General features: G+C 39.4%; 3 protein-coding genes across 6 annotated transcripts; 1 reads left to right on the top strand and 2 right to left on the bottom strand.

Annotated features, from left to right (window-relative positions):
* Nucleotides 1-1,656: 1,656 nt before the first annotated feature.
* On the bottom strand, nt 1,657-13,028 carry arhgap4a (Rho GTPase activating protein 4a). 3 transcript variants are annotated; one of them, XM_034695511.1, is made up of 22 exons: nt 12,605-13,028; nt 11,001-11,090; nt 10,649-10,820; nt 10,348-10,510; nt 10,080-10,142; nt 9,867-9,995; nt 9,487-9,615; nt 8,139-8,360; nt 7,961-8,062; nt 7,285-7,458; nt 7,003-7,087; nt 6,842-6,869; nt 6,582-6,681; nt 6,380-6,440; nt 6,140-6,217; nt 5,917-6,045; nt 5,715-5,820; nt 3,591-3,818; nt 3,451-3,506; nt 3,127-3,352; nt 2,964-3,012; nt 1,657-2,404 (listed from the first exon to the last, which is right to left on the bottom strand). In XM_034695511.1, exons 2-22 carry the CDS (start codon nt 11,065-11,067, stop codon nt 2,228-2,230), a joined length of 2,544 nt encoding a protein of 847 aa, XP_034551402.1. In that variant the 5' UTR covers nt 11,068-11,090; nt 12,605-13,028; the 3' UTR covers nt 1,657-2,227. The 3 variants fall into 3 exon arrangements, with proteins under 3 accessions (XP_034551402.1, XP_034551403.1, XP_034551404.1); XM_034695512.1 differs by lacking the exon at nt 12,605-13,028 and adding an exon at nt 11,170-11,457; XM_034695513.1 differs by lacking the exon at nt 12,605-13,028 and having other exon boundaries at nt 11,001-11,096.
* Nucleotides 13,029-13,952: 924 nt separating this feature from the next.
* On the bottom strand, nt 13,953-17,143 carry naa10 (N-alpha-acetyltransferase 10, NatA catalytic subuni). 2 transcript variants are annotated; one of them, XM_034696310.1, is made up of 8 exons: nt 16,926-17,143; nt 16,671-16,769; nt 16,509-16,567; nt 16,304-16,349; nt 15,541-15,656; nt 15,417-15,461; nt 14,606-14,690; nt 13,953-14,502 (listed from the first exon to the last, which is right to left on the bottom strand). In XM_034696310.1, exons 1-8 carry the CDS (start codon nt 16,944-16,946, stop codon nt 14,320-14,322), a joined length of 654 nt encoding a protein of 217 aa, XP_034552201.1. In that variant the 5' UTR covers nt 16,947-17,143; the 3' UTR covers nt 13,953-14,319. The 2 variants fall into 2 exon arrangements, with proteins under 2 accessions (XP_034552201.1, XP_034552200.1); XM_034696309.1 differs by having other exon boundaries at nt 13,953-14,511; nt 16,926-17,140.
* Nucleotides 17,144-18,209: 1,066 nt separating this feature from the next.
* zgc:158263 (ceramide kinase family protein) lies at nt 18,210-27,012 on the top strand. Its single transcript, XM_034696081.1, has 13 exons — nt 18,210-18,817; nt 19,821-19,916; nt 20,182-20,319; nt 21,470-21,598; nt 21,710-21,773; nt 21,883-22,028; nt 22,112-22,186; nt 22,320-22,472; nt 23,955-24,060; nt 24,576-24,679; nt 25,927-26,123; nt 26,205-26,497; nt 26,651-27,012. Exons 1-13 carry the CDS (start codon nt 18,658-18,660, stop codon nt 26,757-26,759), a joined length of 1,770 nt encoding a protein of 589 aa, XP_034551972.1. The 5' UTR covers nt 18,210-18,657; the 3' UTR covers nt 26,760-27,012.
* The last annotated feature ends 697 nt before the right edge of the window (nt 27,013-27,709 follow it).

The following is a 27,709-nucleotide window of genomic DNA, read 5'->3' as shown; positions in this document are numbered from 1 at the left end:
CTGCATCAATGTGGCATAGCATGGAGGAGATCAGTCTGTGGAACTGATGAGGTGTAATTGAAGCCCAGGTTGCTTTGATAGCGGCCTTCAGGTCATCTGCATTGTTGGGTCTGGTGTCTCTCATCTTCCTCTTGACAATACCCCACAGATCCTCTATGGGGTTCAGGTCAGGTGAGTTTGCTGGCCAATCAAGTGCAGTAATACTATCGTCACTGAACCAGCTTTTGGTACTTTTGGCACTGTGGGCAGGTGCCAAGTCCTGCTGGAAAATGAAATCAGCATCTCTATAAAGCTTGTTAGCAGAAGGAAGCATGAAGTGCTCTAAAATGTCCTGATAGATGGCTGTGTTGACTGTGGACTTCAGAAAACACAGGGAACCAACACCAGTAGATGACATGGCACCCCAAATCATCACTTCAAGCAACATGGATTCTGTGCCTCTCCCCCCTTCCTCCAGACTGAATTTGGGGTTTTCTGTAAGCCATAATCATCAAAATAACAAGGAATTAAGGCTTGAAATGTGTCACTCTATGTGTAATGAATCAATATAATATGAGTTTCACTTTCTGACTTGAGTGACAAAAAATATTGAACTTTTTCACGATATTCAAATTTTTTGAGCTGCACCTGTGTATTGTTTTGATGTCATGTCTTCTGTATTTATGAAATGTTTATATTATTTAATCTGTCTTCATGTGATTTATGTGTTACTGTCTTCTACTACCTGTATATGAACACCTTTACTCTTGAATAGTAATTTAAAAAATAATTTAAAAAAAAAGGAAAAAATAGTTTTTCATGTTAACGGAAGTATATAATGTTAATGGTGAGGTTTTTTTAGCTTTATGTGAAGTAAATAAAAAGACAAAATAACGTTACAAGCAGTGTTTAGAAAAGTTCGAGAAACATTTGGATGCTTGGTTCTTATTTGACAGATCAATACTCATTTTAGTGTTTTTTGTGTAAAAAAAAAAAAATAACTCACTGGTCTACATTATATATCTAATATTTTTTTTGTAAATGAATACTTTTTTATATATTTAATGGAGCTCATGGTCTTCACTGAGAGGGACTGTCATGACTAGGGTTGCAAACTTATTCACTACTAAATAAGGGACAGGTGCACAGTGCCATGGTGGTGTGAGCATGATGTGTGAATTCAGCGTATATTCATATTCTGATTAGACTGGAAATGCAGAAAGTGTGAATATCCCCTTTAATCCTTACTGTATCATTATGTAACCTCATGAATACACCTCAAAGAAACCACAATTTGGCTCTTTACATCAAAAAACAGGCAAAAGAAAAAATAAATGCAAAATACAGGACAATTGAGGTCCTGTATGAAACAAACCAATTTAGCCCAATATACGGGAAGTCCCGGCTAATACGGGACAGTTTGCAACCCTACTACTTTACATTTGAAAAGGTGAAAAGTAGGGACTAGTGAACATATTTGACTCTATACTGAGCAGTCAGGGATCAAGGTCATGTCATTTTATGTGCTTGAATGTAGAATTAAATTCTCCATTAACTAATAATGCCGTTGCTCGGTTACAAAATTTTAGATAGAAAAACACTTGGTGCCAAAGGATGAGGAAAGGAATTCATATGAGAAACAATATGGATCTGGCATTAATGTTTCTTGGACCCATATAACTGTCAGAATACACAAAATATTTATTTTTGCATGAGGTTCAGATATACAGACAAATCATAGAGTATGAACCAAGTTACAAATAATTAATATATACAAAATCTTTACAGCTACAGTATTCACAGTTCTCTTAGAAATGTTGCAACTCCATTATATTTTCAAGAACACACTCTTGATGAATTCTGTGTGCTGTATGACGATGTGCGTGTACCGACTAAAAAAAACAACCGAAAATTTGTCTTAAACAGAAAATTCAAAATCAACATTTTTACAGATTCAAATAAAGTCGCTAACTGAATAAAAATGTTGAGCTGTACACAAACACACCTGTGCATTTCAAGTAAGCCAGATTTTAACATTGTACTGCAGGGCTCAGATGTACATGAGTGAAAGGGCTTCTGAGAGGAGAGATGGTCTGTGTGAAGCAGCCTCGACCACTTACAGGAACCTCAGAGAAGTGACTATAAATCAGTGATCTAAGATTTTTAGAAATGCAGTCCCTATAACTCATCACCACACACCCCAGTTTTCATTTGTCTCTTCCTATATCCTCTAGTGATGGCAGTGCCCTCAGTCCATTGGATCTGCTGCTTTGAAAAGTCCTACTCCTCTCCCCCTGCGTACATCTCGCCTCCCCTTCCTTTGGGCAGCTTGGGCAGAGGGAGAAGAGGCGGTGGAGGACAGATCTTGCACTACTTGCCGAGAGAGGAGCTCCTTGAAGACTGTGTCCATCTGGCGACAAACCTCCTGTGAGATGAAACAATGGTGATGAGAGAGAAAAAGACAAAAGTTTATTTTCCACAAGCTCTCGAGCTTTGCAATCATTGGTTAGGCTGCCTAATGACACTTTAAGCTTCAACTAACGCTCAGATGGGTTCACAATAGTTAATATAAATACATAATTTCTAAATTCTAGGTTGATCAATAAGAAACCAGAAAAAACTAGGAGGAGGAGTTTCAAAAGATGTTTGTTTTTATCCTGTGTATAAATCGTAGTTCATTGGTAAGTCTTTTTACCAGAGAAGTTTAATTTATCCTCTGGAGTGCTGCAGAACATCTGGAAAATATCTGTTTATAACAAGTAATTTATACAACTCCAAATTTGACTGGTGTAAAAACCCTTTGTGGCTTACTAAAGTTTATAGTTCAGATGACCTACTTGATAGTCCCATGACCTTTATTACAATAAAAACAATGAAAATCTATTCATCAACTCCTTTTCAAACCAATAGTTCCAACTCGCAGACCCTGTCTAAAAACATTACCCTGTCACATAATGAAACAAGTCTTCAGAAACAAAACTGACCTTGTCTACTTTGACAGGAATATCCTCAGAAGAAGACACCTCCTGGTATCTGTATGTTAAAAAAAAAAAAAAAAAAAAAAAAAAAAAAGGGGGGTGAGAAAACATTAATTTGTCTTTCAAGCATGAAATGTCTTGTAAATTTGCATCAATCAGCACTACTCACTGTCTGAGCACATGTCCAGGAGAGTGGAAACGCCTTGGTTTCCCCATGGGAATTTGCAACATTAACTTTCCACCTGGTGTGGTGATGCTGCCCCCTGTTGGTCCAGCTGACAACCTAGTTTGATCAATTGAGCCGCTACTGTTGGCTCTGGGACGTACTGCTTTTTTCTGTGCTGGTGATGCAGATGAGCTGGTGCTGTTATCAGCTGAGAGGCCTGTTTCCAGCTCTGAATGTAGGACAAAGAAATGTTTAAATGTGATGTGTTACAGAGACAAAATCAAAGCCTCAGTAGAAGAACAAGTTTAGAAAATCAAATAAACTCACCGGCTTTGATCTGGCTGTATTCTGCTTCGACATCTCCTTCCTCAATGTTGGGTTCACTGTGAAGGACAACACCCTCAGTTAATCATTCCACTATATATCAGACCTGTGTATGTGTAGTGTATGAAACATTTTTCTCTTACCAGTCATCCTGTTCCAGCGTCATGCATTTCTCATACACCGGTCCTGGTATTTCAGCCTGACTGGGGAAGATAATCTCGTGCTGGTGGATGATGTTCTTCACCAGAGCATTGATTTGAGGCTGCAAGGTGACAACATCCTCATTTTGTTCTCCTCTCACCAGGCTGGGCCCAAAACACACCGCCAGGTTGTAAGGCTGCATCATGTTCTCATCACTGTACTCAGACACACTGAAGGCAGGGAGAGAGGAATATCAAACATTTATCTCAAACATTGTCTTACAAAAATGATCTCACTCTTGAAGTTCTGGTACTGCTACAATGATTCAAACTATATTCAATTTGGTTGTTTGCACACAAAAAAGTGGAAAAAGGAACTAAAAGAAAAATGTAAACAATGTGTTTATTAACCATATTTACCCATCTGATTTTGTGCGTTTCCCTTCGTCTATGCCTGCATTATCTTGCTAGTCACTTTAAAAGCAGTGGCGTGTCCAGAGGGGTGGCGAAGGGTGGCACTGACAATCCAATTGGCCACCCCAAAATCCTAAACTATGATTGGCTGATTGCCTTGTCAGATGTGGGGTTTCTGTTAAAATCTATAATTTGGGATGAGTTAAAAGGCTGACAGTAAATTTCTTTATTACTGCCCTCAAATGTGACTTTGAAAAAACATCTTTTGTAAGTCCTTAAATAATTAAACTTAGAAGATTAAAGCCACTTTGTAAAGTTTTTTTTTTTTTTAAGTCAAAAGGAATATAACAACCGTTTAATACTTTAAAAGTGACATATCACGCTTTTTTCATCAATATATATTGGTCTAAGAGGTCCCCAAAACATGTCTTTAAAGTATACGCTCAAAAAAAACACTTTGAAATCAGATTTTGGCCTGCCTGAAAGACCCTCTTCTTCAGCCCTCCTCAGAACAGTCTGTTTTCCCTCTGACCACGCCCCCTCAGGAAGTGGATGTGGCCTCGGCTCTCCAGCATGTTGATCTAATGTTTACATGTTGGCTGAATATACACACTGCTTACAGATCGCGTTACTTCAACCCTCTGAATTTGATCCAGAATCTGATCCTAACGGAGAGGCGCCTGCAGCAGGACCATTCTGAATGATTGGTCACAGATTTTGTGTTTCTTGTTGTTTTATTTGTCAGTATGTCGACGTGTGTCTTGGTACACAGCTACTAACATGTAGCTATATGGCTATGCTAACTAGCGCTAGCACTTTTCCATGAAAAGTAAAAATCATCCACTAGATCTTCAAGTCTGCAGACGTGGGGAGTAAAACCGACCTCTGTGTTTATTAAGACAGCCTAAAACTAGCATGCCTCCCTCCTAAGCTCCTTGTTAGCACACGTGTGTGCAGGGAATGAAAAACGGAGGAGGGGTTGAGTTGTATTTTAAACAGTCTATGGGCTGAACAAGCACCGAGCCCTGACTCCGTTACAGACCGGATATTGTGACGTAACAAAAACACGGAAGTCTGAAGCGGCTCGTTTCACACACATTCACAGAAAGGTGGAGAAATCAGAACAGGGGTTTTGTAGACATGCCAGGGAAACATATTTCAGGTAGAGAACCATTAAAAAGTCGATTTTGCATGATATGTCACCTTTAATGAAAGTAGGCTGTTAAGACAGAAAGGGTAAATGTTATTTATTTCTAAATGTATTGGCCACCCTTGCCTAAGTGAGAGCCTCAGTTGGGCCACCTCGGTCAAAAAGTTCTGGACACACCCCTGTTTAAAAGTAAAGCAATTCTGCTGTATTCATTTTGCAGAGAAACGTTTTAATTGTGAATAAAAAAGTCCAGAGTCTCCTCTCTTGTCTTTTCAAAATTTTAAATAAAGTCACTTTCTGGCCTCCTTCTCTCAAAGACAACATTAGAAGCTTGCCTTGGAAATCTGTTGGGATGTTTTGCTCAAAAATATCATGTCAAAACAAAAATATGATCTATCGCTGTCAGATCTAATAAGGCATGAACTATCTTGTCTAAATATTTGCTGCTTTAAGTGTCCAAATTACAAAAGAAACAATGTCCTGTGCTCTAATGTTCGATTCATGTGACCTTTTTTGCAGACATATTCTGAAACATGGTGACGGTAATGAGTTCAAACACTTACTGGTGAAGGAATGCAAAGAGGTATCTCATAACGATGATTACAGGCTCTGGGTAGCAGGAGATGACCGTTTTGAGCTGAGCCGCTCTCTCGGCCTCGTTCTTTATTTCTGAGAAGAAGGGACAAAAGGAACGATAAGCTACTTCTGCACGCCCTCCCTCAGCCACACTCATCTGACATGTCAGTGTACGACAAACACACTTACGAGCGTGCTCCAGAAGCAAGCTGGTGCTCTCAATGGGGAAGAGGGGATTCTCCAAACCTCTGAAGTAGAGCTTTAGCACTCCAGCTACAGAGTCCAGGTCAAATCTCTGCTCAGCCAGGGGGTCCTCTCCTGCAGGAGAAGCCCACAGCACACTACCCCACATTATTCAAAGATGAAGGGAGCATTGAAACACACACACACACAAAAAACAACGCAGGCCTACCTCGCTCAAAAGCGTCCCTCAGGTTATTGACTTCCACCTGAGACCCGGGAACTCTAAATATGCCCTCATGGTGGAGACCTAAGGGGCAGACGCAATATTACAGTAACTCTATGCACTAAATTAGCTGAGAACTTCAACAATAAAAGTCACTTTTTAAAATTGGCTTCAAGTCTATCTGTTATCTTGTTGATACGTCTTAATATGCTGTTGCTATAATGTTACCATCTTGAATATACCCACCATTGAGGTTGATGTAGCAAATGCAAGTTTCTACAACTACTGGAATCTGTTGTCCTGATGCCTGAACAAAACAAATTGAGTGATTTAAAAAAGGAAAGTCTCATATTGATGGAGCAGCAAATTCAAAGTCACAGACTCCAACAAGTGTGAGAAATCATGACAGAGGAAGTGATTGACTGCTGTTATCATGATGGTAACTCACCTGAATAAAGGATAACATGTCTCCATTGAAAAGTTTGTGATTGTGCATCAAATTGGCGCTGGAGGGATTCTTTCTGACACGCACTAACTGTCCGTTGAGTCTGTGGAGTCAGATACAGTGAAGTGAAGACACAGTAAATCCACTTTGAAGTAAATGTGGAATATATACAAAGTTTCTTGGGTGTGTAACTTTGTTCTCCTCTAAACCAAGACCAAAAAATGCCTAAGGGCACTAAATATTTATAACTGTACTTTCTGTACCTTGGCTGATGTCCATTTGATGCTTCAGCTAAAAGGAAAAAAAGACAAAAAAAGCTGCTTAAACAAAGTTCATAAAAAAAATGATACACAAGTTCACAGTGTTTTCGAACGGGGTCAGCAGTTTGCTTTTGGAAAGTTCGTGAGAAATGAAGAAGTGATACCTTTTTCCACAGCCCCTTTCAGCAGATCATGTTTGGCTTGCAGTTTAGATTCCAGGGAGCTGCTTACGAGATACTCTTTTACCCTCTGTAACACGAATTAGATATGATACTAAATTATTGTCTAGTCATGATTGGTTACTGTGTTTGTCACGGGAGTTACAACAGACTAACCAACGATCAAACCATAAGATCACATTCTGTCACCATCTTTAATAACTGAAGTCTTTTTGAAAAATGGTAGCCATGATTGCAATGGTTTGTGACATAAGAAAGCCAACTCACAGTGATGTAGAGGTTTTCTATTTCCTGCAGGCTGGCCCTGCGACGGGCCACACTGGGCTTAACCATCAGATTCTCAGTGCTGCCCTCCTGAGATGAGCCGCTGCCAGGGTCAAGATCATCATCACTGATGTTATCCAGCAGGGAAGACTGAGCTGCTGTCATGCTTGTATTGGCCTGTATGACAGATGAAGAGATAACTAATGAATACAGTGCTTTGGCAACACTCCAATAAATCACAACAATCATAACTATCAGGGAAGAAACAGATTAAGTTGATAGACATTTCTTATAAAAGCAATTGTGATGCACTGAAGTGATTGTTGTTGGAAAGATGCAATTATAACATGAGGACATGCAAACTATACAACAGGGGCACAAGTATGATGGGCATAATCCATCTTTATTTGGCGCAAAGGTTTGCTGACCAACAGATCTGATATTTGGTCAAATATCTGTTGAATCAGGCACACTCCGGTCATTAAATGACCTAAAAAGCACACTGGCCAGATTTGATACAGCTTTCTTCTGGATTGAAAAAACAAGGACATAAAATTTTACTTTGAGCAGACAATAACTGGAGCCTTGGATTCATGTGTGGTTAAATAACAACACTGTTTACAGTACACAAAAACAAGGGTGATGAGGGCTATTCAAGGTTTTTGTCAATGTACCCTACCTCCTCAGCTTCCTGGGTGACTGCTTTCAGTCTGGTTTGGATCTGTTTGAATCTGGTATCCAGCTCACATCTCATCTCGCACTCTGCACTGACCTCAGAAACCTGAGAGACACAAAACATTTTAGAGAGAATACCGAACAGCTGAATAATCTGCAGGAAATAAACACAAAATACAGACCTGGTCTCCATCATGTGGCTGATAGGGGAAGCGGAGTGGCATACAGAAAGTGTTATGGTGGTCCTGCAGGAGGATGTCCCTGTCATGGCTCTGGTCCAGACCAGTCACTGTGCCTTGGAGCTGCTGCAGACCTGTAACGAGGTTCTGCTGAGTCTGCCTGCGGCTGGACAGGTAGGTCTGCATCACCCTGCTCAAAGAGAGGTGGTACCCTGCATCTGCACACTGAGGGGACAGATTCAGGTCACAATGACTTCCTGAAACACCTGTTGTTGAAGGTCTGCACTCTGGGTCTGTTCTGATTTAAGGTCATAGCTATGTCACTGTGTTTCAGGCAGAGTGTCATGTGAAAATGGGAACCTGACAAGTCATTATCATTTCAGTGCTTCCTTCTGATCAGCATAAACATTGTTTGAAAATCTGGGAGGAACAATGAGCCATATTTTATGAACAAAATACATATTTGATTGAACTGTCAGCTGTTAAACAAAAAGCGAACATTCGTCTACAGCCACCTCTTTACTAACCCTACCACTTATTAGTAACCTAAATAACATTATAGAAAAGCCTGAACTGCATGCTCAGGGAAGTCCCAGAATTCATTGGCAAATGTTCCTCTGGAGCCTTTTGGAGCAATGATTAACATTTCAAGGCTTCCAGTAAAGCCTTTGATTTCTTTATGCATGCATTGGTCATTGTTTTTAGTCCTACAAAGAACTTGAAAAGCAAGAATGGAGTTAGTATTTGCTTCTTAAAGCCTACTGTTAGCTGCACTTGCATGCAAATAGCCATTTTAAGACAAATCAAAACCACATTGTGGTGGACTATGCTTGTGCACTACAAAACAGAAACCTGACCTCTTTAAATACCAAAATCTGATCTTGCACCTTTCCATTCTGCATATTAAAGAATAATTTGTGATTACAGATAAAGTTTGGGGTAATGTTACCAACAAATTTGCCTTAGTGCTAAGGCTAGCTGTATTTAATGTATTTTATCTAATGGGATATTGTATGCAGTTTTATCTTGAAATATGGCCTGTACCACTCCACATTTCCACCGTTTCCTTTTCAGTTGCTGTTAACAATTTTTTCAGACATTCTAAAAACATGACACAATGAGAAAAATCATTACAACAAGCTCCCCACTCTCAATCTGATGGCAGGAGAAGATGGTGGTTGTGTGAATGTGGTGAGTGGAGCATGGTAGTAAAGGTCAGAATTTTAAAATTCTAAAAGAAATAAACTGATGATGCAGATGATCTCAGAGCAAACATTTTATAGGTACATAATGTTTGTTATCTTCAAAGGAATCACAGCAAAGACACACACACATGAACTGATGCACTCACATCTATGAGAGTAGAGATGTCTTTGAGGTAGTACTTGCTCATGGAGGCGTTGGCTGCAGCCAGGTTTAGAAGGTACTCGTTTCTGGCCTTGCTGCACTTGAGGTAGATCTCTTTGACCTTACCTTGTCTCTGTGGAACAAAAACAAACAATCATAATCAGGGGTCAAATAGATGAGAAGAAGAAGAAGAAGGAGGAGGAGAAGGAGAAGGAGAAGGAGAAGGAGAAGGAGAAGGAGAAGGAGAAGTAGAAGTAGAAGGAGAAGGAGAAGGAGAAGGAGAAGGAGAAGGAGAAGGAGAAGAAGAAGAAGAAGAAGAAGAAGAAGAAGAAGAAGAAGAAGAAGAAAGTGCATAATAAGTCAGAATTAGTATTTTTCTTTTACTTTTTCTATCAACCTCTCCAGTTTCTTAGCAGCACTCTGCTTCTGCTTTTCCTCCTGTTTCTCTGCCTCCTTCAGCTTCCCATCTGCAAGCATATATTCTGAATGGTACTGGTAGTATGTCCGCCATGCCTGCACACAGACACATACTGGCATGATTACCTTTGTGCGATTAAGAAATGGAAAATGTTTTGGGTGCATTGTTTTCTCACTTACGGTCTGCAGCTCTGTGGTAACCTTGAGCAGCCCGTCTTGTAGCTGAGTGCAGACATCTTTACTCTAGAAACAACATGCAGAGACAAAATACCACAAAGTGAAATGGCACAACACGGAAGGAACAAAGTGCGCCACAAAGTGTCAAGTTTGAATGTGTCAAGAGTTCAAGAGAAATCCAATGCAGAGAGTCTGAGAGGGAAGGTGGTAACAAAATGTCACCATACAGGTGCAGACTTGCTTTGTTGGAAGACAGCGCTTTTATCAATACCTTTTTGGCAAGGCGTTGTGTGTACTCCAGGCAGTGTGTGAGGGGCTGGATGAGGAGATTGCTACAGCTTTCACTCAGTCTGTTGTGGTCCTTACTTTCTTGGCGGGTCTGGGACAGAAGAGCCAGCCAGACCTGAGCCACAGAGTGACTGCTGGGCTCCTTCCTGAGGTGTGAAGAAGAAGGAGGTGGGCGCAGGAGGAAAACATTTGTATACAACTAGGAGTGCTTCACAACAGTGTCCTGAAATGCACTGCTTCGTTTTAGTACAGTGTGTGCTTTTGAGGACTGGATCAATCTCTACCTCTTAGTCCGGGAAGTGAATCTTTCAGCAAGTTTTTCCATGGAGCGTGCGTACTCGCTTTCAATCTCACTCCGCCGTCGCAGATAGTCTGTCAGGTCTAGTAGCTGCTGGCTCTTCTGCTCTAGTTGAAGGTCCAACACCTTCAGCTGGTCTACAAGCTGGCATCGCACCTCTGAAAGAGAAAGAGAAAAACACACGAGTAAATATGAGTCATTGTGAAAGACTTGCGGTTGGTGACAAACTGTTTTTTTTTACGGGTTTAGTTTCCACAAAAGAACACGCTGGCCGCAGAGAAAGCAGGTTTGACAATAAAAGAGAGTTTAAAAGAAATGGATTAAAAGAAGCCTCTGACCTTTGATTTGTGTATCATAGTCCACAATCCCGACTCTCTCTTTCCGGAGTTTCACATGGGAAGTCATTGTTGCCCCAACTGGGTGAAATTCTGGAGAAAAAAAAAGATAGCGAATATGAAATAAAATCCCCATATAAAGTAGTAAAATCAGCTGCTCTGTTCCCTTTACCTCTCTGGCAGAATCACAGCGTTGTTTATGTTCATGCAAGCTAACGCGATCTCCTTTCCATGACAAAGTCCAGTCATAATAAAAGGCCTCTGACACACTGCAGCACCAAAGCATGGCCCTCTACTCACTCAAAGTTTTGAAACACACTCTCCTCAGAGGCGCATGCTTTACTTCCTCCAGGCACAGAAAGAGCAAAAAAACAAAAAGAGCATGTTCATCTTACTGTAACACATCTCCTCAAACTGGTCACCCTCTGCTGATCGGCAGACAACGTAGAAAACCAGCTGGCATGTGCTGCCTACCGCACCAGTCATGCTGCAGAATTGCACGACGTGCAAAAATAGCTTCAGCAACATCTCTGCTGCTCTAAAAATAGGGTGAACCACAATCCGTTCAACTCTGCGGGGAGGTTTGCACTGAGGACTACAGGTGGTTTAACTTATGAACTTTGTACTGGTGCATTTATAGTAAAGACTTTTCAAAACTATGAACAGCAAGTCTGGCCTGTTTGAAGCTTTGACTGTCTCTCACTGTGACAAGACTTAGGAAAAAAAAAAAAGAGTAAACGAAAATACAAGTGGTGTTTTGTTTTCTTGCCTTCAAACTTTCACTCCTATGTAATATGTAGGCCTGTTCTCTGCATCACACAACTGTAATGTTGCAGAGAATGAATGGTGCATATTGATGCATTACTGTCAGTTGCTCCAAGCCTGTCAGATGATCTTGTTTGTACATGACTATCAACTTAACCTGTTGTTCCTGTCAGATTTCACATATTCAGACATTATTTAGGTCACTTTAAAAAGGGGAAGAGTAGTTTCTTGCTCGATCATAGCCCTTTGTACACAACCACCACACACATTCCTTCTTTTTTCCCCCTTAACTTCCCTTTTTTCAGAAGCCAAACATCACTCATCAGCATTTAGTTCTTCTGTAACATTTACCAACCGACCTGCTGCTTCTAAAAAGAGACTTCTGCGTTACAGCAAAGCAAGAACTCCCTAATGAGAGGAGAGAGTCTCATTTTCTCCAGCCTGTCACCCTTTTCCATGAGTCCTTCTCATTCTTGCTCAGTGTGATCAGCAGTGAATCACCAGCTCCTGCATTACAGTGTGCAGGAATATTTCATTAAAGCTAACCTTAACTTCGGTGGAAACGTTCTTTTCGGTTGTTATCACAGTGATTCTGTGTGTGTCACCTAATGTCTCCACAAGTACAAACACATAGATGCTGCCTGAGTTGAGAAACGGTTATGACCTGAGGGCTGTAACAAGCACATAACTGAGATAATCAACATAATGATGTTTTATAACAGTACAGTTACTTCACAGCAAAAACATGTGTTCAGTAAACTTAATAACAGTACAACAGACATCTTTTACAAGACAGGTTACTAAAGAAACTTCAGTAAAGTTGAAGTAAACAAGAGTCCTACCTGATAAGGAGCAGTCTTGACTAGTCTCGTCTCCAGAGTGAAGCAACTCAATAATGCCAGTTAATAGCACAGTAAGCTCTCAACTGTTTCACCTCCCCCTCACACTGGACACGGATGGATGTGGGTGGAGTAGAAGAACTCATCTCTCTGACTCTCTACGTCTCTTTCTCTCTCTCTCTCTCTCTCTATCTCTTTCTCTCTCTCTCTCTCTCTTTCTCTTTCTTTCTCTTTCTTTCACACGCACACATTCACCGCTCTCTCTTTTTCTCACCCGTCATCTCAATCACACATTCAGTTTGAGCCATCCGGGCACAATTGTGTGAGTCAGATGAGTGAAAACCTTTTTTGAGTGTTTCTCTTTCATGCTGCCTCTTGAACTCCTCACAAGTATCTCAGTCCAATCAGACAGCAGCTGTTTCCACTGATTGGTCCCTCTGCTCAGGTTGTTCACAGGCCACTGAGTGAAATCAGCTGCTGTGGTGCTCAGTTAGGAGGAAAAAAATACACAGATGCTATGGTGGCACAAGACTGCAGGCCACTATAATCCAAAACTGGCTAATAGAAGTAGTTTGTGAGTCAAGAGATGTAACTTTTAACACTTCATGTGGAGGAAAAGGGCCAAACAAAGGTGTCTGACCTCAAAGCCCCTGAAATATTCACTGGTGGTACAAAGTAGCTGCATTATTTGTCGGAGCCGGATTAGTGGAACATTTGTTTTGACACAGGCAGTTTTTTTTCACACCTCTTGCTGAAAAATGTTTCTGAAAGGTCACTTGGCATAACTTGCTGTTATCTGTTGTGCACTCACTTCTCTCTCCTGCTTCCTTCCTCTTAACACACAGTAGAGAGTGCTAAAGCAGACGAAATAGTCATTTTATTCAGACAACAGTTTTAATCACTGAGGAAATCATAATGTTTACATTGATTTAATTATATGGCTTTTCAAGTTTAAAGCAGGGTCAAGCTGTTTCCAAGTAAAGCATTCCCACAGGGGTTAAAGAAGTGTAATACGTGATGCTTCTCTTCTCATCCCTCCACTAGGGGCCGCCAAAGTGGCAAATATATAGCACTATCACACGCACTGAGGACTGTTGCATGATTAATGACAACCTTTTACAGATCTTGTGTACATCATATGACTGTATGTAAGAGATGTAATATTAATGAAAGAGATTATTCAACAGTAACCTTTACTCTTGATATGTAGATGGTATTCAAGTTCAAAGATTTGATAATTAATTCACAAGAAAGTGTTTCTTTGGCCTACTTGAGGCCAAATTTCACATTTTTCCAGCAGAAAAACACAAAGATTACTGTCATCCAAATGAAATCAGTGCAAAACAAGAGGAATTATTTGAAAGATTTATTTGCAGTAATTGTTAAATTACGAACCAGAATGAGACAACTTAAGAAGCACAGGTTGTTTTCTTAACTGCAGATCTTAATTAATATTTTGGGCAACAAAAGCAATCCAATAAAAACACAGAGACCTGTTACTCAATTTAGTTTCTTTGAGAAAACATCCCGATTCATGTCATCCCCTGAGAGATTTGTTTATCGCTGCAGTGAAAGAGAGAGAGAAGGAAGAAACAAAAAGTGATGGCAAAGGGGGGCTTTGTCGTACAGGTGGTCAGGCTTGTAAATCAGAAATATTGTCAAATAGAGATAAAACGTGGAAATAAGGGATGAATTTAAAAATGTCTACGACTGCAGGGTCATTGTGAATCAGAGGAAGAATCTTTAACATCTGTGCTCTCTGTGGCCTCGCTGACTTCACTCAGCTCTTTGCTCTCTCCTCCGCTGTCTCTCTCGCTCTCTCTCTCCTGGTCACCGGACCCTGATGGGCTCTGGCCGGATGGCGCCTCCTGACCCGTGACTCGGACCCCAGGCTTCCTAAGCTGTGGGACCCGCAGACAAAACATGACAAATTCAGGGTAAGAATCTTCCATTAAAGTGTGAACATGTGGTGTTATGGTCCATTCACATTTAGAAGTACACTACCTCATCAGCCATGTGGGCCAAGTCTCTCTTCATGGCGTAGGCATCCTCCCCATCTGCATAATACTTAGGCTCTACCTCACTAATCCTGAGGAGGAATAACAAAATAACAATTAAAGCAGCTTATGAATGATACAGATGACTTCTGAGGCCAATAAATGCCAAAGACAATACGTGTATCTGAATAATCTAATATCAAATGGCAAAAACTAATTTGTGTTTATGTAAACACAAAAACCAAACATTTATGAGTAGATCCCTCAAAACTGATATGCAAATTAACTTTTCCACCCTCTGTGATCATCTTTTAAAGCAACTTTCCAAATGACCTCAACTATAGGAGTGAGCAAAATAGTTAGGACCAACTTTGTGCTTCAGAGCTGACGCTGCTTATTCTGAGAAAACACATGCAGCCTGATCAAAGTGGAACATACAAGGGTTAAAAAAAAAGATATTAGGGTTGATATTTTTACTGGTCAAGTTTGCATTCACTTCCTCAAATGTCTGTGGTTTCACTGTCTTTTGTCTGCCCCTAGAGGATATTTTTGGCACTTCTGTGATGCAATTTCTCATAAATGGTTGGTCAGTTTATATCCACATATACCCCTAATAGCAATGCATCTTAAATAAGATCATAGCAGTTGATATATCAGCAAAAAAAGTGTATATGTCTAGCTCTCAGTGACCTCATTATGTCCGACCATCCAGGTTATAGGCATGTTATTTAAAAAAAAAAAAAAAACAACACCACCCCAGGAATAAATACATTACCATAAAAATATTTAAGTTGTGTCAGCATGGAAATAAGACTTACTGGAATTTGAGTGTGTTTGAGTACAGGTGAAGGGCTGCTCGGTTGCTGCAGTGCGGAGGAAAAGATCGGTCAGAACATTGAAAAGTGAATTGTGAGTCAACAGTGCAGTAACAGTCAACAGTACCTTTTACGAACATGAAGAGAGACATATTTAGCATTGAAGTTTTCTATCATGGCCCGACTGGCCTGGTCCATCAGCTTTTGAGCCAGACCAAGACGTCTGTGGGAGCGCTTCACTGCCTGCAAGACACAACACAGGGTTTTGTGATGCCTCAGAAAAGCCAAGAAATACGAGCAATTGTCATATCAACAATGGAGGATTTATTCACCCTAGAACACTATCGCCGGATGATTTTCACCAAAGCAAACACATTTACATGTGTTGCGTTTGACTGAGTGTCATGGGTCCCTGGGTAGCTTCAGCATCGTCTTTGAAGGCGTGAGTGTTTCCCTATTCCAAAACCCGCTTTTTCCTACAGGCACGTGTTCAGGTGATTTTCACCCTTTTTTTTTTTCTCTCTCCTGCAGCTGTTTGTGTGTCAAGGAGACTGTGGCTTCACCAGGGAAGTCTCAAATGTCCCAGGAATGGGTGGACTGAACACCAAGTTTCCAGTTTCATAATTTTTTGTTTTAGAAATTTTTGGTCCCGAATTTCCAAATTTTCAGTCATTTTGAAGCATTTTTATCTAGGGATACATTTTTTCCATTTTGTTAGACATGGCACAGTTTAAAATAAAAGAACACTACTCTAATTTATCACGTATTCCCATATTTTGATATATTATGATGACAAGTACTTTTTATTTGGTATAAGAGATCGGTTAGTGATGGTGTTACTAATTTTAGCGATGGTGTTCTAGGGTTAAAGGTGTCTTGTTTAGACTCACCAGGGAGGTAATGTGTCCATGAGGCACATCATCTGGGTCCTCCTCCCTAAATAGAATGAACAATAATTTTAAACATATAACACATCTCCAACTATTCTGGCATATTTACAGAAGTGTTAATTAATATGCATGGTCCTTTTAAATGAAAATAAATAAATAAAACAAATAAATTAATGACAGGTTAAATTAAAGTAATGAAACTTACATCTTTGCCAGCACGTATCCCACAATTTTTCCATTTTCGTCCTCTGCAATGTAAGAGAGCTGGAACGTTGAAAAATAGAGAACAGGTGTCAAACAAATGAACTGTACCATGTTAACATTTAGATCACAGAAGCAGTGTGGCTAACAGGATAAAGAGAGCTACCTGAGGCCAGGATAATCCGTGGTAGAAATAGTATTTCATCTGGTAGTTTTCAGGCAGACACAGCAGATTGCAGTGCTGCATGTTCATCAGGTCTTCAGGCTGCAGAAAAGGAAAATTAAACATGAAAAGGTGCCTGACATGCTAACACCTCGCCCAGCTACATTTGGTCAGATATTCAGTCGGCTTTGGGAACTAGCTTTAGCCACCCGGGTAGTAGAAGCAGCATGGCTGTCGAGAGAGTTTCCACATACTTACCCTGGCGTTTCGTATGTTCATTTTGTAATCTGGCTGTTATTCGGACAGAAGAAATAAAAATCAAATATAATACGGAAATCAATCAATTCATAATAATAAACCTATATACTTTAATGACTCTGACTTGCTAGCTAGCTAACCCGACTTGCTAGCAGGGAAGGGAGGAGCGGAAGGAGCGTGCAATAATAACGAACGGGACTTCCGGTATCAGTGTGTTTGGATTTCAAAGTAAAAGTATTAATTTATAGACCAAATATGTCAGGAATTACTTTTATTTTGAAGAACAGTTTATGGTAATTAGGGAACCGGATATTGTATTTCATACTGTTGAAGCAAACTTTACTTTTTATCAGTCTGGGCAATTCAAATATAACTTTGACTACTACCGCGGGGCGCAGGTCCCCAGGCAGTAGTCCATTCAGGTCCCTCCATCAAGACTTCATTAGAATCAGGGATTCTACCTGTGTCCAAGAGTACACTTTATTGAGTTCCTTTATAGGCATTTAGTTTAGATTGCTCTCTTTCTTGATATTCTAATACTTTGATTCTTCTGTTGTCCTCTAACATTTGATTTTTACAGAAGAGGATTAGGGCCAATGAAGAAAAAAAAAATTAAGGTCAAACTTTTTAAAATTATTATTCAGAGAAAAAAGTCAGAATTATGAGATTAAAGTCAGAATTATGAGAAAAAAAGTCAGAATTATGAGATTAAAGTCAGAATTATGAGAAAAAAAGTCAGATTTATGAGATTAAAGTCAGAATTATGAAATGAAAGTCAGAATTATGAGATTAAAGTCAGAATTATGAGAAAAAAGTCAGAATTATGAAATTAAAGTCAGAATTATGAGAAAAAAGTCAGAATTATGAGATTAAAGTCAAAATTATGAGATTAAAGTCAGAATTTTGAGATTAAAGTCAGAATTCTGAGTTTTTTTCTCATAATAATAATGATTAAAAAAAAATTTGGCCTTCATTTGTTTTTCTTCAGTGGCCCTAATCCTCTTCCGTAAAAAAACCACAAGTTAGAGGACAACAAAAGAATCAGAGTATTATAATATCAGGGAAGAGAACAATCTAAACTAAATGCCTATAATAATAATAATAATAATAATGATAATAATAATAATAATAATAATAATAAAATTACTTTATTTTCATTTTTTTCCCCCAGTGGACCTAATCATTTTCCGTAGTCTTTTATCTCTCCTTGTCAATATTTTTATTTTTTGTATTTGGCTTTTACAAAATTGTATTTCAATTTGCAAATTTTACCACCTACTAAACGCTTTTTATTCGTCTATTTGATATTATACGTTTTACTATACTTTATTTTTTTACTTTGATTTACTGTAAAATTTTTGAATCCCTCTGTCACTCACAAAAAGACTTGTGTCACTATAGTATTCCAATCAGCCGACATGCTAACACATCAGGTAAACTCCTGGCATCCAATCAACAGAGCAGCATGCAAATGGAGCAGGTGTCACCAGGGAGGGACTGAAGAGGAAACGAATATTTTTAGAACAACAGCCCGTGTGCCAGGCTCTGTCTTCAGCATGTCACAGGAATGATGTTCTGAATGTGTTTTTCTGAAGAGTCTTCAGACCCACACAGAGGAGGATGGAAACTTTCACATGCGAGATAAGGACTCCGGGTTGTTGACTGATGGCGAGATCAGATTGTCAATCTACTTCTTAGACATGTTTACGTTTTTAGACTAACATGTGATGTTATGAGTTTTCTGAGAAACGGAAAGAGATCTTTTCAGATGGAGTCAGAATCGAGGCTGGAGTCGAGTCTGTGGGTCAAAAATAAAAGGTACCGGGCTGTCCTGACGGGCTGGCACTTCAAATGGACTGAATTAGATAAGAAGAACTGCGACAAGAAAACAAGTAGGTGACGTTTATCTGTCAAAATAACTTATTATATTGTGAGAGATGCCATTCATGTACCAGGGAAAATACCTTCTGCAGTCACACCTGTTTGAGGCCAAACTAAGATTGCTTTCTATCTGTGTTATTGTGAACAGGATTAATGTCAAACGAAATAGTATCCATTCTCTAACAAGGCAGCAACGTTAATAAAAAAAAACATTTTGATTTATATACATGTTATTATGGACCAATAAAGGGAGGGTTCACTTTAATTAAACCCATAGCTGCTTGAAGAGAACATGAAGAACAAGTTAAACAGCACCAACACGAAACACAACCTACTGAGACAGTTTACTGAAAACACAGACAGAGATCTCACCCACTGGTAGATTTTATTATAGGGGTTGTCTTTACATCCATCAAGTTAGCCCTGTTCTCAGAACAAAATAAACTCATTGATTTGTGTTCAAAATCCGTAATGCTGAAACTATAATCCCAAATATTTCACAGTGATGTTTCATTTGTTGTGCACAAGCTGTATGACCCACATCTCAGTTTATAACTGCAAATCAGTCATTATTTGTCCTGATACTTTGGATGATCATTAACAGGTGTATCTTCTAGAATGAAGGATGGTGTAGCTTTTTTCAGGTGTGCCTGTAAGGCAGCATCAGCAATAATAATAACTTGCAACACCCATTTTGACTTGTCCAAGCAGGAAAAGTTTAATGTTTCTACTAACATTAATACTGGCCCAAACATCCCAGCAAGTACTGACACTCCAAAAGTTAGACAGAATTCACTACACCAGGAAACTTAAGTAGCTAAATGAAATTCAAGCAGCATTTAAATGACTTTTTACATCTGTATTTTCCAAAAGTAACAAGTCAAAAAGGCGTTCAAGTGAGCTGTAGCTTTAGAACGACTCTAACTATTATGATGGTGTATAATAGATTATTTTCATTATATGCAGTATGTGCACTGACGGTAATGCTGAGTGTATCTGTGTGTGTGATTAAAGTTTCAGTGCCTGTGGCTGAGGTGGTTGGAGTGGAAGAGGGCAGGGTGGAGATCTTGCGCCAGAAGTCAGTTGAGGACACGGACAAAGACTTCACAGGTGGGCTCTCTTTGTCAACTCTCAGGTATCACAAACTCAAGATCACAGTAAGACTTAAGTAAATGATAATAACACAACACCAACCCTGCTTATCTGTGTTGTTGAGTTGAAAATGAGATGAGAGGAGTATGAATAATTCAAATTTAAGTCCACCAGACAGTGGCTTAACATTTTATGTAAACATGATCATGTCAATCCCCACATTGCTACAGTTGTTATAATCTCTTTATTACATTGTTCTGCCTTCTTTTTCCATCACTTGCAGTTTTCTATGTGAAGCGCAGCAGCAGTGGGGGCACTTATGGGTTGCTATGGAGACTGGGAAGGATCCAGTTCAGTTGCTCGAGTCGAGCCCTCAGAGACCAGTGGACGAAACACCTACGAACTGCCCTCAAAACTCACAGTAAGGACTTAAAAATTCATGAAGGGTAAAGCTGATACTTTCAATGTGTTGATGAAAAGTTAAAGCCAGAGTGAGGAGTTTCTGACTGGACATGAAGCAGATTTAAATGAACAGTGACGCCTTTTAAGATCAATAAAAGCTAACTGGACCAACAGTGACAAGATCGACAATCTCTTGATTGTAATTTTCAATACTATTTTTTTTTTCAACTTTATTTGTAGAGGGTTAGTTGATTTTCAACATTTTAGACAGACAGTGCGACATACAACAGAAGGTACAAAAATGAAGACTAGACATCAGTTGGCACATCTGAATGTCAACACCCTTCCCCACGCGCCACCCACTACAAGGCCATCCAACAATTAAAAACAAAACAAAAAAACAACAACAATAATAATACATACATACATAGACAAATAGCAAAATAAAATAATAATGGTAATAAATAAACTTTGCACACATCAGTCCTCCAACTCCGAGGAGACATCTAGGGAATGTGTATAGTTCAAAAAGGGATCCCAAGTAACATGAAAAGATTTCACAGAGCCTCTTAGTGTAAACCTAAGCTTTTTAAGTTTAAAATTATACAGCTAATTTTCAATACTTTTAACCATTATTAGGGGGTAGGTGTCTGACAAGACTGTTTGTAGGGCGCTGAAAAGCAGTGTTTACTTTTTCCAGGGGCATCATTCCCAGTAAGTGAATTATTTGCAAACAGAAGGTAGAGATTTATTTTGTCAGAAAATATAGCTTACTTATGTACAAGACAAAATCAGCAAAGATGTAATGGTTACTGCTTATCCACATGGGCTGCCAAAATCAACACAAACTGTACATTTCTCACAGGAACTTTAAATACATAATCAAGTGACAAAAATACAAAAAAAAACCCAGATCAAACAGAGAAAAAATTACAATACAAAGAGTAATAGTAATAAAATGTATACCCACTATGTACACCTTTTCCTTCGTAGACATATACAAAGGGTTATATTGTTGTGAAGAAAACTACATAATTATGAAAACACACATGATGAGCATAATGACATGACAGAGATAGGATTAGATATTCTGTTAGACTGTCCAAAGTAGAAGAAAAGGCTTCACAGAATATTGAATCTATTAAAGATGAATTATTTCCATTTTACAGGTCCATTGCGCCCTCAAAGGCTGTTAGTTTTTATCAATCCATATGGAGGGAAGAAGAAGGGAAGAGAAATCTACCACTCTCTGGTTGCACCTTTGTTTGAGCTGGCTGGTATCAGCTGTCATGTAATAGGTAAAGACTACTTCTTTTATCTGTTTTCAGAAAAGATTGATTTAATGTCACTTTATGTGAAGTAATCACTACACCTTTTTCCAATATGTAACAATTCCATTTATTAATCAGTGACTGAGCGGGCAAACCATGCCAGAGACCACATCCTGAAGAAAGACCTGGCAGGTTTCGATGGGTAAGAGCCATCAGCACCGCAGTGCAAACACTGTGGTATGGGAGCATTGTCACAGCTAAGCCTGCTGGGAGGTGCTCTCCTGACAGACACTGTTGTGTGTTTATTACAGCGTGGTGTGTGTGGGTGGGGATGGCATGTTCAGCGAAATACTTCACGGTTTGATTGGACGAACACAACAAGAGGCAGGCCTTTCTGAGAATGACCCTGCTGTCACCCTGCAGCCATGTCCGCTGCACATCGGCATCATCCCTGCAGGTAGGACACATCAAAATATGTCTGTGTTAGATACAGAGCAGTGACATACACACCCACATCCTGTTGCACTGTGTCATTTGCAGGTTCTACAGACTGTGTGTGTTTTGCCACAGTGGGAGTGATTGACCCTGTTACTTCAGCCTTGCACATTATCATTGGTAAGGAACAATTTTTACACTTATGATCACCATTTTTAAAAATTTACATCTAAATACACTGAGACAATTTTGTTTATTGTGAGCTCTGTAGTGCATTTTGCATGGCTTTAATATTTCCCATATTACCTTGCAGGTGATTCTCAGCCCCTGGATGTGTGTTCAGTCCATCAGGCTTCTACACTTGTTCGTTACTCTGTGTCTCTGTTGGGTTATGGCTTCTATGGGGATGTACTGGCTGAGAGTGAGAAACACCGTTGGATGGGACCTCTCAGATACGACTATTCAGGTATGAGGGAGGCGTCATTTAGAAAATAGAAATAACTTCACACTGAGCTACAGTAGATGTTGTTACATTTATGTTAAGTTCAAAGTTTGAAATTCATGCGGCACTCCCCCTTATTACCATCAATCATATTACAGAGATGGACATTGACTATTGGTTTCATAAGTAAAGCCAGTCCAGAAGTGCAAAACCTGCTTCATTCCAATGGTCAACGGGTCCACTTCCTTGGTTCTAAAAGGAAAGTTCAGTTGACCATTTTAAATGACGGCTATTTTACCCCTGATTTCATAGAAGCTCAGCTTGGAAAGCTCAAATACTGTTATAATGTTCTAGTTTACAAATCGATAAAAGGAAGAAATCCAATACATATTTCTACTCCATGACTTGTCAGCTATTTAAACGAAAATACACAGTGAAGTTGAAAAGACTGGGCCATATTTCAAGTTAAAACAAAATACTTATTACTACTAGTAACAGCTTACATTAGCATTCAAATGCTTTTTTGTCGTTGGCCAACACTGTTTATAGTTTTACGTTATGGTCTAGGAAAGGTTTAACCTCCTAGCTAACAGCAGTTACTTTTTTTTTTTTAAGTTATACTTTTGGGGCTTTTTGCCTTTATTTTTTATAGGACAGCTTAAGAGAGACAGGAAATGTGGGGAGTAGAGAGCGGGGGAGGACATGCAGGAAACGGTCGTGAATCAAACCTGCGACCCCTGCGACAAGGACTGTAGCCTCTGTACATGGGGCGCTTAGACCGCTAGGCCACCAGCGCCCCAGAAGTTACTTTTTATTCTAGCTAACAAAACTTAAAGCTAGAAATTGGTTAAAAGCTAATGTGGGCTATTGTGATGCAGCTGTTGGTAATAAGTTATAGAGATTATTTTTTAATGATCTCATGGCTTTTCAGTCAATGATAAATCAAAAAGAGATTAAATGATCTGAAATTTTTGGCTTGTAAACCTTAAACACAGCAGTACAACATAATAGCAACTGAGCTTTCTGAACTAACATCAGAGGGAAAGGGCTTGTGGCTGAATGTTGTGGGACTAGTTTAGAAAATTATCCACTAATCAGCTGATGTTAAAATTGTCCTATTGAATGTAATGCCATAATTTGTTTTTGGTCGTCTTTAATATAATCTATGTTGTAAATATAAGTCCCATTTAGAGCAAAGTAGATGGTAAAGCAGGGTTTCCATCAGTGCATCAGAACCTGTGATTAACAATTCCCCACAGTAGAGACGTCTCTCTTTTTCTCCAAAATATCTGAGATATCAACGGCTAACATCAAGAACTGAGGAACACATGCCCACAAGCAGTGTTCACCATGTTGGTACATTATCTATGTACATGCTCATAGCTCTGCGCCTAAGATGAAAGGCTTTTACATGTCACATTTTCTTTTTATATAATCAATTTGAGCTGTTGTGCAAACATCTTGTTTTGTGTATTGTCAGCAAATCTAACTGCTATCTTTGTATAGGCACAGTGGTTTACCTGAGCAACAGGAGCTACACAAGCGTAGTTCAATATCTACCAGCAGACCCAGTGCTCTCCAGCCCCAGAGACAGAACACGCTGCCTTGCAGGGTAAAACACAAACTACTACTGACAACATATTTACTTTTCCTCACAAAGGGGACTTTATGTTCATTACTTTACTTCACCCCCTGCCTTTTTGTGTCCTCATTTATTTTAAACTGTCTCAGTACAACAGAAAGTTTAACCTTGTGGACATTAAACCCTTCTAACAGCAAAGAGAGAAAGTGTCCAGCATCATTATTATTTAAGCACTGGTGAAATGGTTCAAATTCACTGCTTGAGATGCCGTAACCGCTACCACCTGCAGTAGACTCAGGTGTTGTTTGCACCTTAAGGAGGGTATAAACTAGGACAAGAGGAACTTGATCTAGATGAAAGGCGAGCTTCGTTGCTCTGTTAGAGTGAACACTACCTCACTCTTTGTCTGACGGAGCTGCCTCTGGCTGTCAGCTAAAGGGGTTTAATGCTCTATAGAATGACATGACGTGTCATGGTAAAGGAACTTGTTATTTCACATTTTACAAACATGGTTAAATTCTTTCTGTATGTGTTTGTGTTTTTAGGTGCAGCGTTTGCTCCAGAAGCACAGAGAGACTTTTCCCCCACTCTTCAGACTCTGGATCTCTGTACAGCTCCCACTGCAGCCAGTTCAATAATGACTCAGAAGGTAATAGCAGACACAAACAAAATGTTCTGAGTGAATGTTAGAGGTATGAATCTTCCTAGTTAGAAATTGTATTTGATTAATTTACCGACAGCAAGTAAAAGCAGTATCTTTTTTTTGTTGTTGATATATTTATTGCTTTTCCAAACATAGAAAACAGACTTAACAAAAAAAAAGCAAAACTAAAAGCTACCCCCCCCCTCCCAAAAGGTAAAAAAAAAAAAAAACAACAACAAAAAAGAGCACGTCTGTTGCAATAGAAGCCTTGATCACGTTAAAACCTTATCTTAAGCACTTCTTATTCGGAAAAAAACAAAAACGTGAAAAAATAAAGACACATATTCGCAGCAGGATGGTGCAGTTATGACACAGAATATTAATCTTTGCCACGAAAAAAGTTTAGTAAAGGGTCCCAAATCCTATTGAACACACCTCCCCTGTATTCTTTGTGGAATCTCAGTCTCTCAAGATACAGTGTTCGCCATTTCTCCCAGTCACAGATCAAAGGTGGGCACAGAGTCCATCTTCCACACTCTTAGTATTAGTTTTTTTGCAACCACCATGCCAAATAAAACAGCTTTCTTCTCATACTTATCAGCAAAAGATAAGGAGCTTGCAGCTCCAAAGATGGCCACCAGTGGGTCAGGTTTCCAACATTTTCCAAAAGCCTCAGACATACAACAAAATATGTTTATCCAATACATTGATAGTTTACTACATGACCAGAAGTAAAGCAGTATCTTAACAACTCAGAAGAAAAGAAAGTGTAAAAAATGTTTTATCTGGGATTAGAGAAATCCCCAGGGACAATCCTGATCCTCAGGTTGGGAAAAACTCCTCTTTAATTCACTCGTGCCCTCAAAGTCTTTCTTGATCTTTTCAGTCAAGCAAGTTTTTCCTTTCAAGCAAAAGGTTAGCAAATTGAAGAGTCTTGTAAATTGATTGAAAGAAACATTAAATCATAATTTATATCAGAAGATGATAGTGATCATTTTTAAGGTTAAGAGTTCAAAGTTATATAAAAAGCACAAGTTGCTCGATAAAATAAACACTGCAGTGCAAAGTTAAACCAATGTTTGTCTAAAAAAATGAGAAGCCCACTCAGAAATCACAAGTATGGCCAGTTTTGGAATTTGGTAGTAGAGATTGCATGATTGGCTTGAGAGTCCAAAAACATCAGTAAGGTCATCATATGATTATTCATGATGTATAGGAATATGTTTTATACGTCTCTTCTTTCGTCCCTGTAGAACAGTGGGTGAGTGTAGAAGGCAGATTCAGGTGTGTGTCCCTCACTTGCATGTCCAGCTCGTGTCCCAAGAGTCCTCTGGGCCTCTCTCCCTCTGCTCACCTAGCAGACGGGACAGGGGACCTCATCCTGGTGTGGGAAACTCACCAACTGGAGTTCCTCAAGTTCCTCTATAGGCACACATGCACCCAGGACCAGGTATGAGCACTTATTGATAAACACAAATCTCTTCATTCAAGTTCAAACACAAATTGACCAAATCTCTCCTGCTTTTCTCAGTTTGACATGCCGTTTGTTGAGGTCCATCGGGTGAAGGCTGTCCGTTTCTCTCTCCCCCCTGGCAAAGAAGGGGACTCTGATGAAACTGAAGGGCAGAATGATGACGAAGAGAGGAGCTACACTGACACTTTTGAGAGGAATGGATCTCAGATACACCTGGCAGAGAGAGGTGCAGGGCAAGAGCAGAAAACAGCGAACCCCTTTTTATGTGGTGTGTGCTGCAGCAAGGCTCCTGATGTGTCTGTGTGGAACTGTGATGGAGAGCTTCTGTCTCTGACTGAGATACTCTGCAGGTGAGTCGCCCATGTTTTTCCTTGTGTAGTTTTATGTGGTAGTGTTTCATTTCTTTGTTATAATGTGTATGTTAGCTCCAGATTTCATATTTACTAAGCTCTGCTGTACATTCGCTCAAGAAGATAATTTAAAGTGCTTAAACTCCTTCTCAGGGTTCATGGCCAGTTGGTACGGCTGTATGCGAGGGGCATTGAGGATGGAGCAGCCCTGCAGAACTACAGTGAGGCAAATGTTCCAAAAGAAGTCTCCCCTAAATGTTGAAAAAAGTGTGAATAGAGGTGATCTGGATGTTTGAAAGGAAGAGCTAATTTGTGAAAGGTTTGCGGTCTCTTAAAGCCACAAAGCTCCTAATGTTTCAGACCCCTTTTCAAGTTTTCTTACTGCAAAAATGAAGATAAATATTTATTTTTAAAGGAGCGTTTTTCCTGAATTATGCTCCATGAAAATGACTATTAAGAATGGATATTTTTTATCTCTGTAGGTTTTTCTGTGCAATAAAAAAAACCTTTTTGGTATGTGATTTGTGTTTATTTTCATTCATGCCTCTAGGGATTTAAACCATGGGTGAAGTCAAGATAAGTTACAACCAAAAAATCATCTTAACCCTCCTGTTATGTTCGTTTCTCTGGTCTGGAAAAGCAATAATGTTCCTGGGTCAATTTGACTTGAGGCATATTCAATTATCCAAAAATGTTAGAACCCCAAAAAATCCCAATAAACATTTTTTTAAATCTAATTTTTAACTCAATTTCTAACCATTTAAATCAAGATTTAGTCCATTGGTGTTCTTTAACTCTCACAGATCATGGTTCAAAGATGATCATGGTTCACATTTGTCTTTGCTGCTCTTCACATGGCTCTCTCGGCACGATCCACGTTATTGTCCAGGATGTGTGTATCTGTGTGTGCGTTTGAAGATGAGAGGCCCCATCTTAGACCACGCACCTGGTAGGGACAGACACAGGTGACATTAGCTGTTGAAATAACTCAAACAATAATTAAATTGACTGAGGCTGAAATGTTAAAATGAATTCATGTGTTGTGATTGATGAACCATTCTTATGTTAGTTACAGTTATTTAGTTTTCATGAAAATTGCATTAGGGCACCTACCTGGGAGCCATTCTCACCCAATGAGGGACATTCAAACGTTTCCCCTTTGTCATTGTTATTACGGGAGTCACCTCATATGTCAAACCAGACCAACAAGCC

The sequence above is a fragment of the Notolabrus celidotus genome, chromosome 11 (assembly GCF_009762535.1).
Source record: "Notolabrus celidotus isolate fNotCel1 chromosome 11, fNotCel1.pri, whole genome shotgun sequence".
NCBI lineage: Eukaryota > Metazoa > Chordata > Actinopteri > Labriformes > Labridae > Notolabrus > Notolabrus celidotus.
Note: the sequence above shows the minus strand (reverse complement) of the source record. Positions and strands in the feature narration are given on the sequence as shown.

Bases quoted from the DNA above. Each gene is read 5' to 3' on its own strand.
- naa10 (XM_034696309.1), bottom strand. From the start codon at position 16,946: ATGAACATACGAAACGCCAGG. The intron at 16,350-16,508 runs GTAAGTTTCATT...CATTCTATTTAG, and splicing joins GGATACGTGCTGGCAAAGAT to GGAGGAGGACCCAGATGATG. The intron at 15,462-15,540 runs GTACTGTTGACT...TCCGCACTGCAG, and splicing joins TCTCTTCATGTTCGTAAAAG to CAACCGAGCAGCCCTTCACC.
- arhgap4a (XM_034695511.1), bottom strand. From the start codon at position 11,067: ATGACTTCCCATGTGAAACTCCGGAAAGAGAGAGTCGGGATTGTGGAC. The intron at 6,870-7,002 runs GTATCACTTCTT...TTTTCCTTTTAG, and splicing joins GAAAGGGGCTGTGGAAAAAG to CTGAAGCATCAAATGGACAT. The intron at 3,013-3,126 runs GTGAGTAGTGCT...TTTAACATACAG, and splicing joins CCTGGACATGTGCTCAGACA to ATACCAGGAGGTGTCTTCTT.
- zgc:158263 (XM_034696081.1), top strand. From the start codon at position 18,658: ATGAGTTTTCTGAGAAACGGAAAGAGATCTTTTCAGATGGAGTCAGAA. The intron at 21,599-21,709 runs GTAAAGACTACT...TTTATTAATCAG, and splicing joins TATCAGCTGTCATGTAATAG to TGACTGAGCGGGCAAACCAT. The intron at 22,029-22,111 runs GTAGGACACATC...TGTCATTTGCAG, and splicing joins CATCGGCATCATCCCTGCAG to GTTCTACAGACTGTGTGTGT.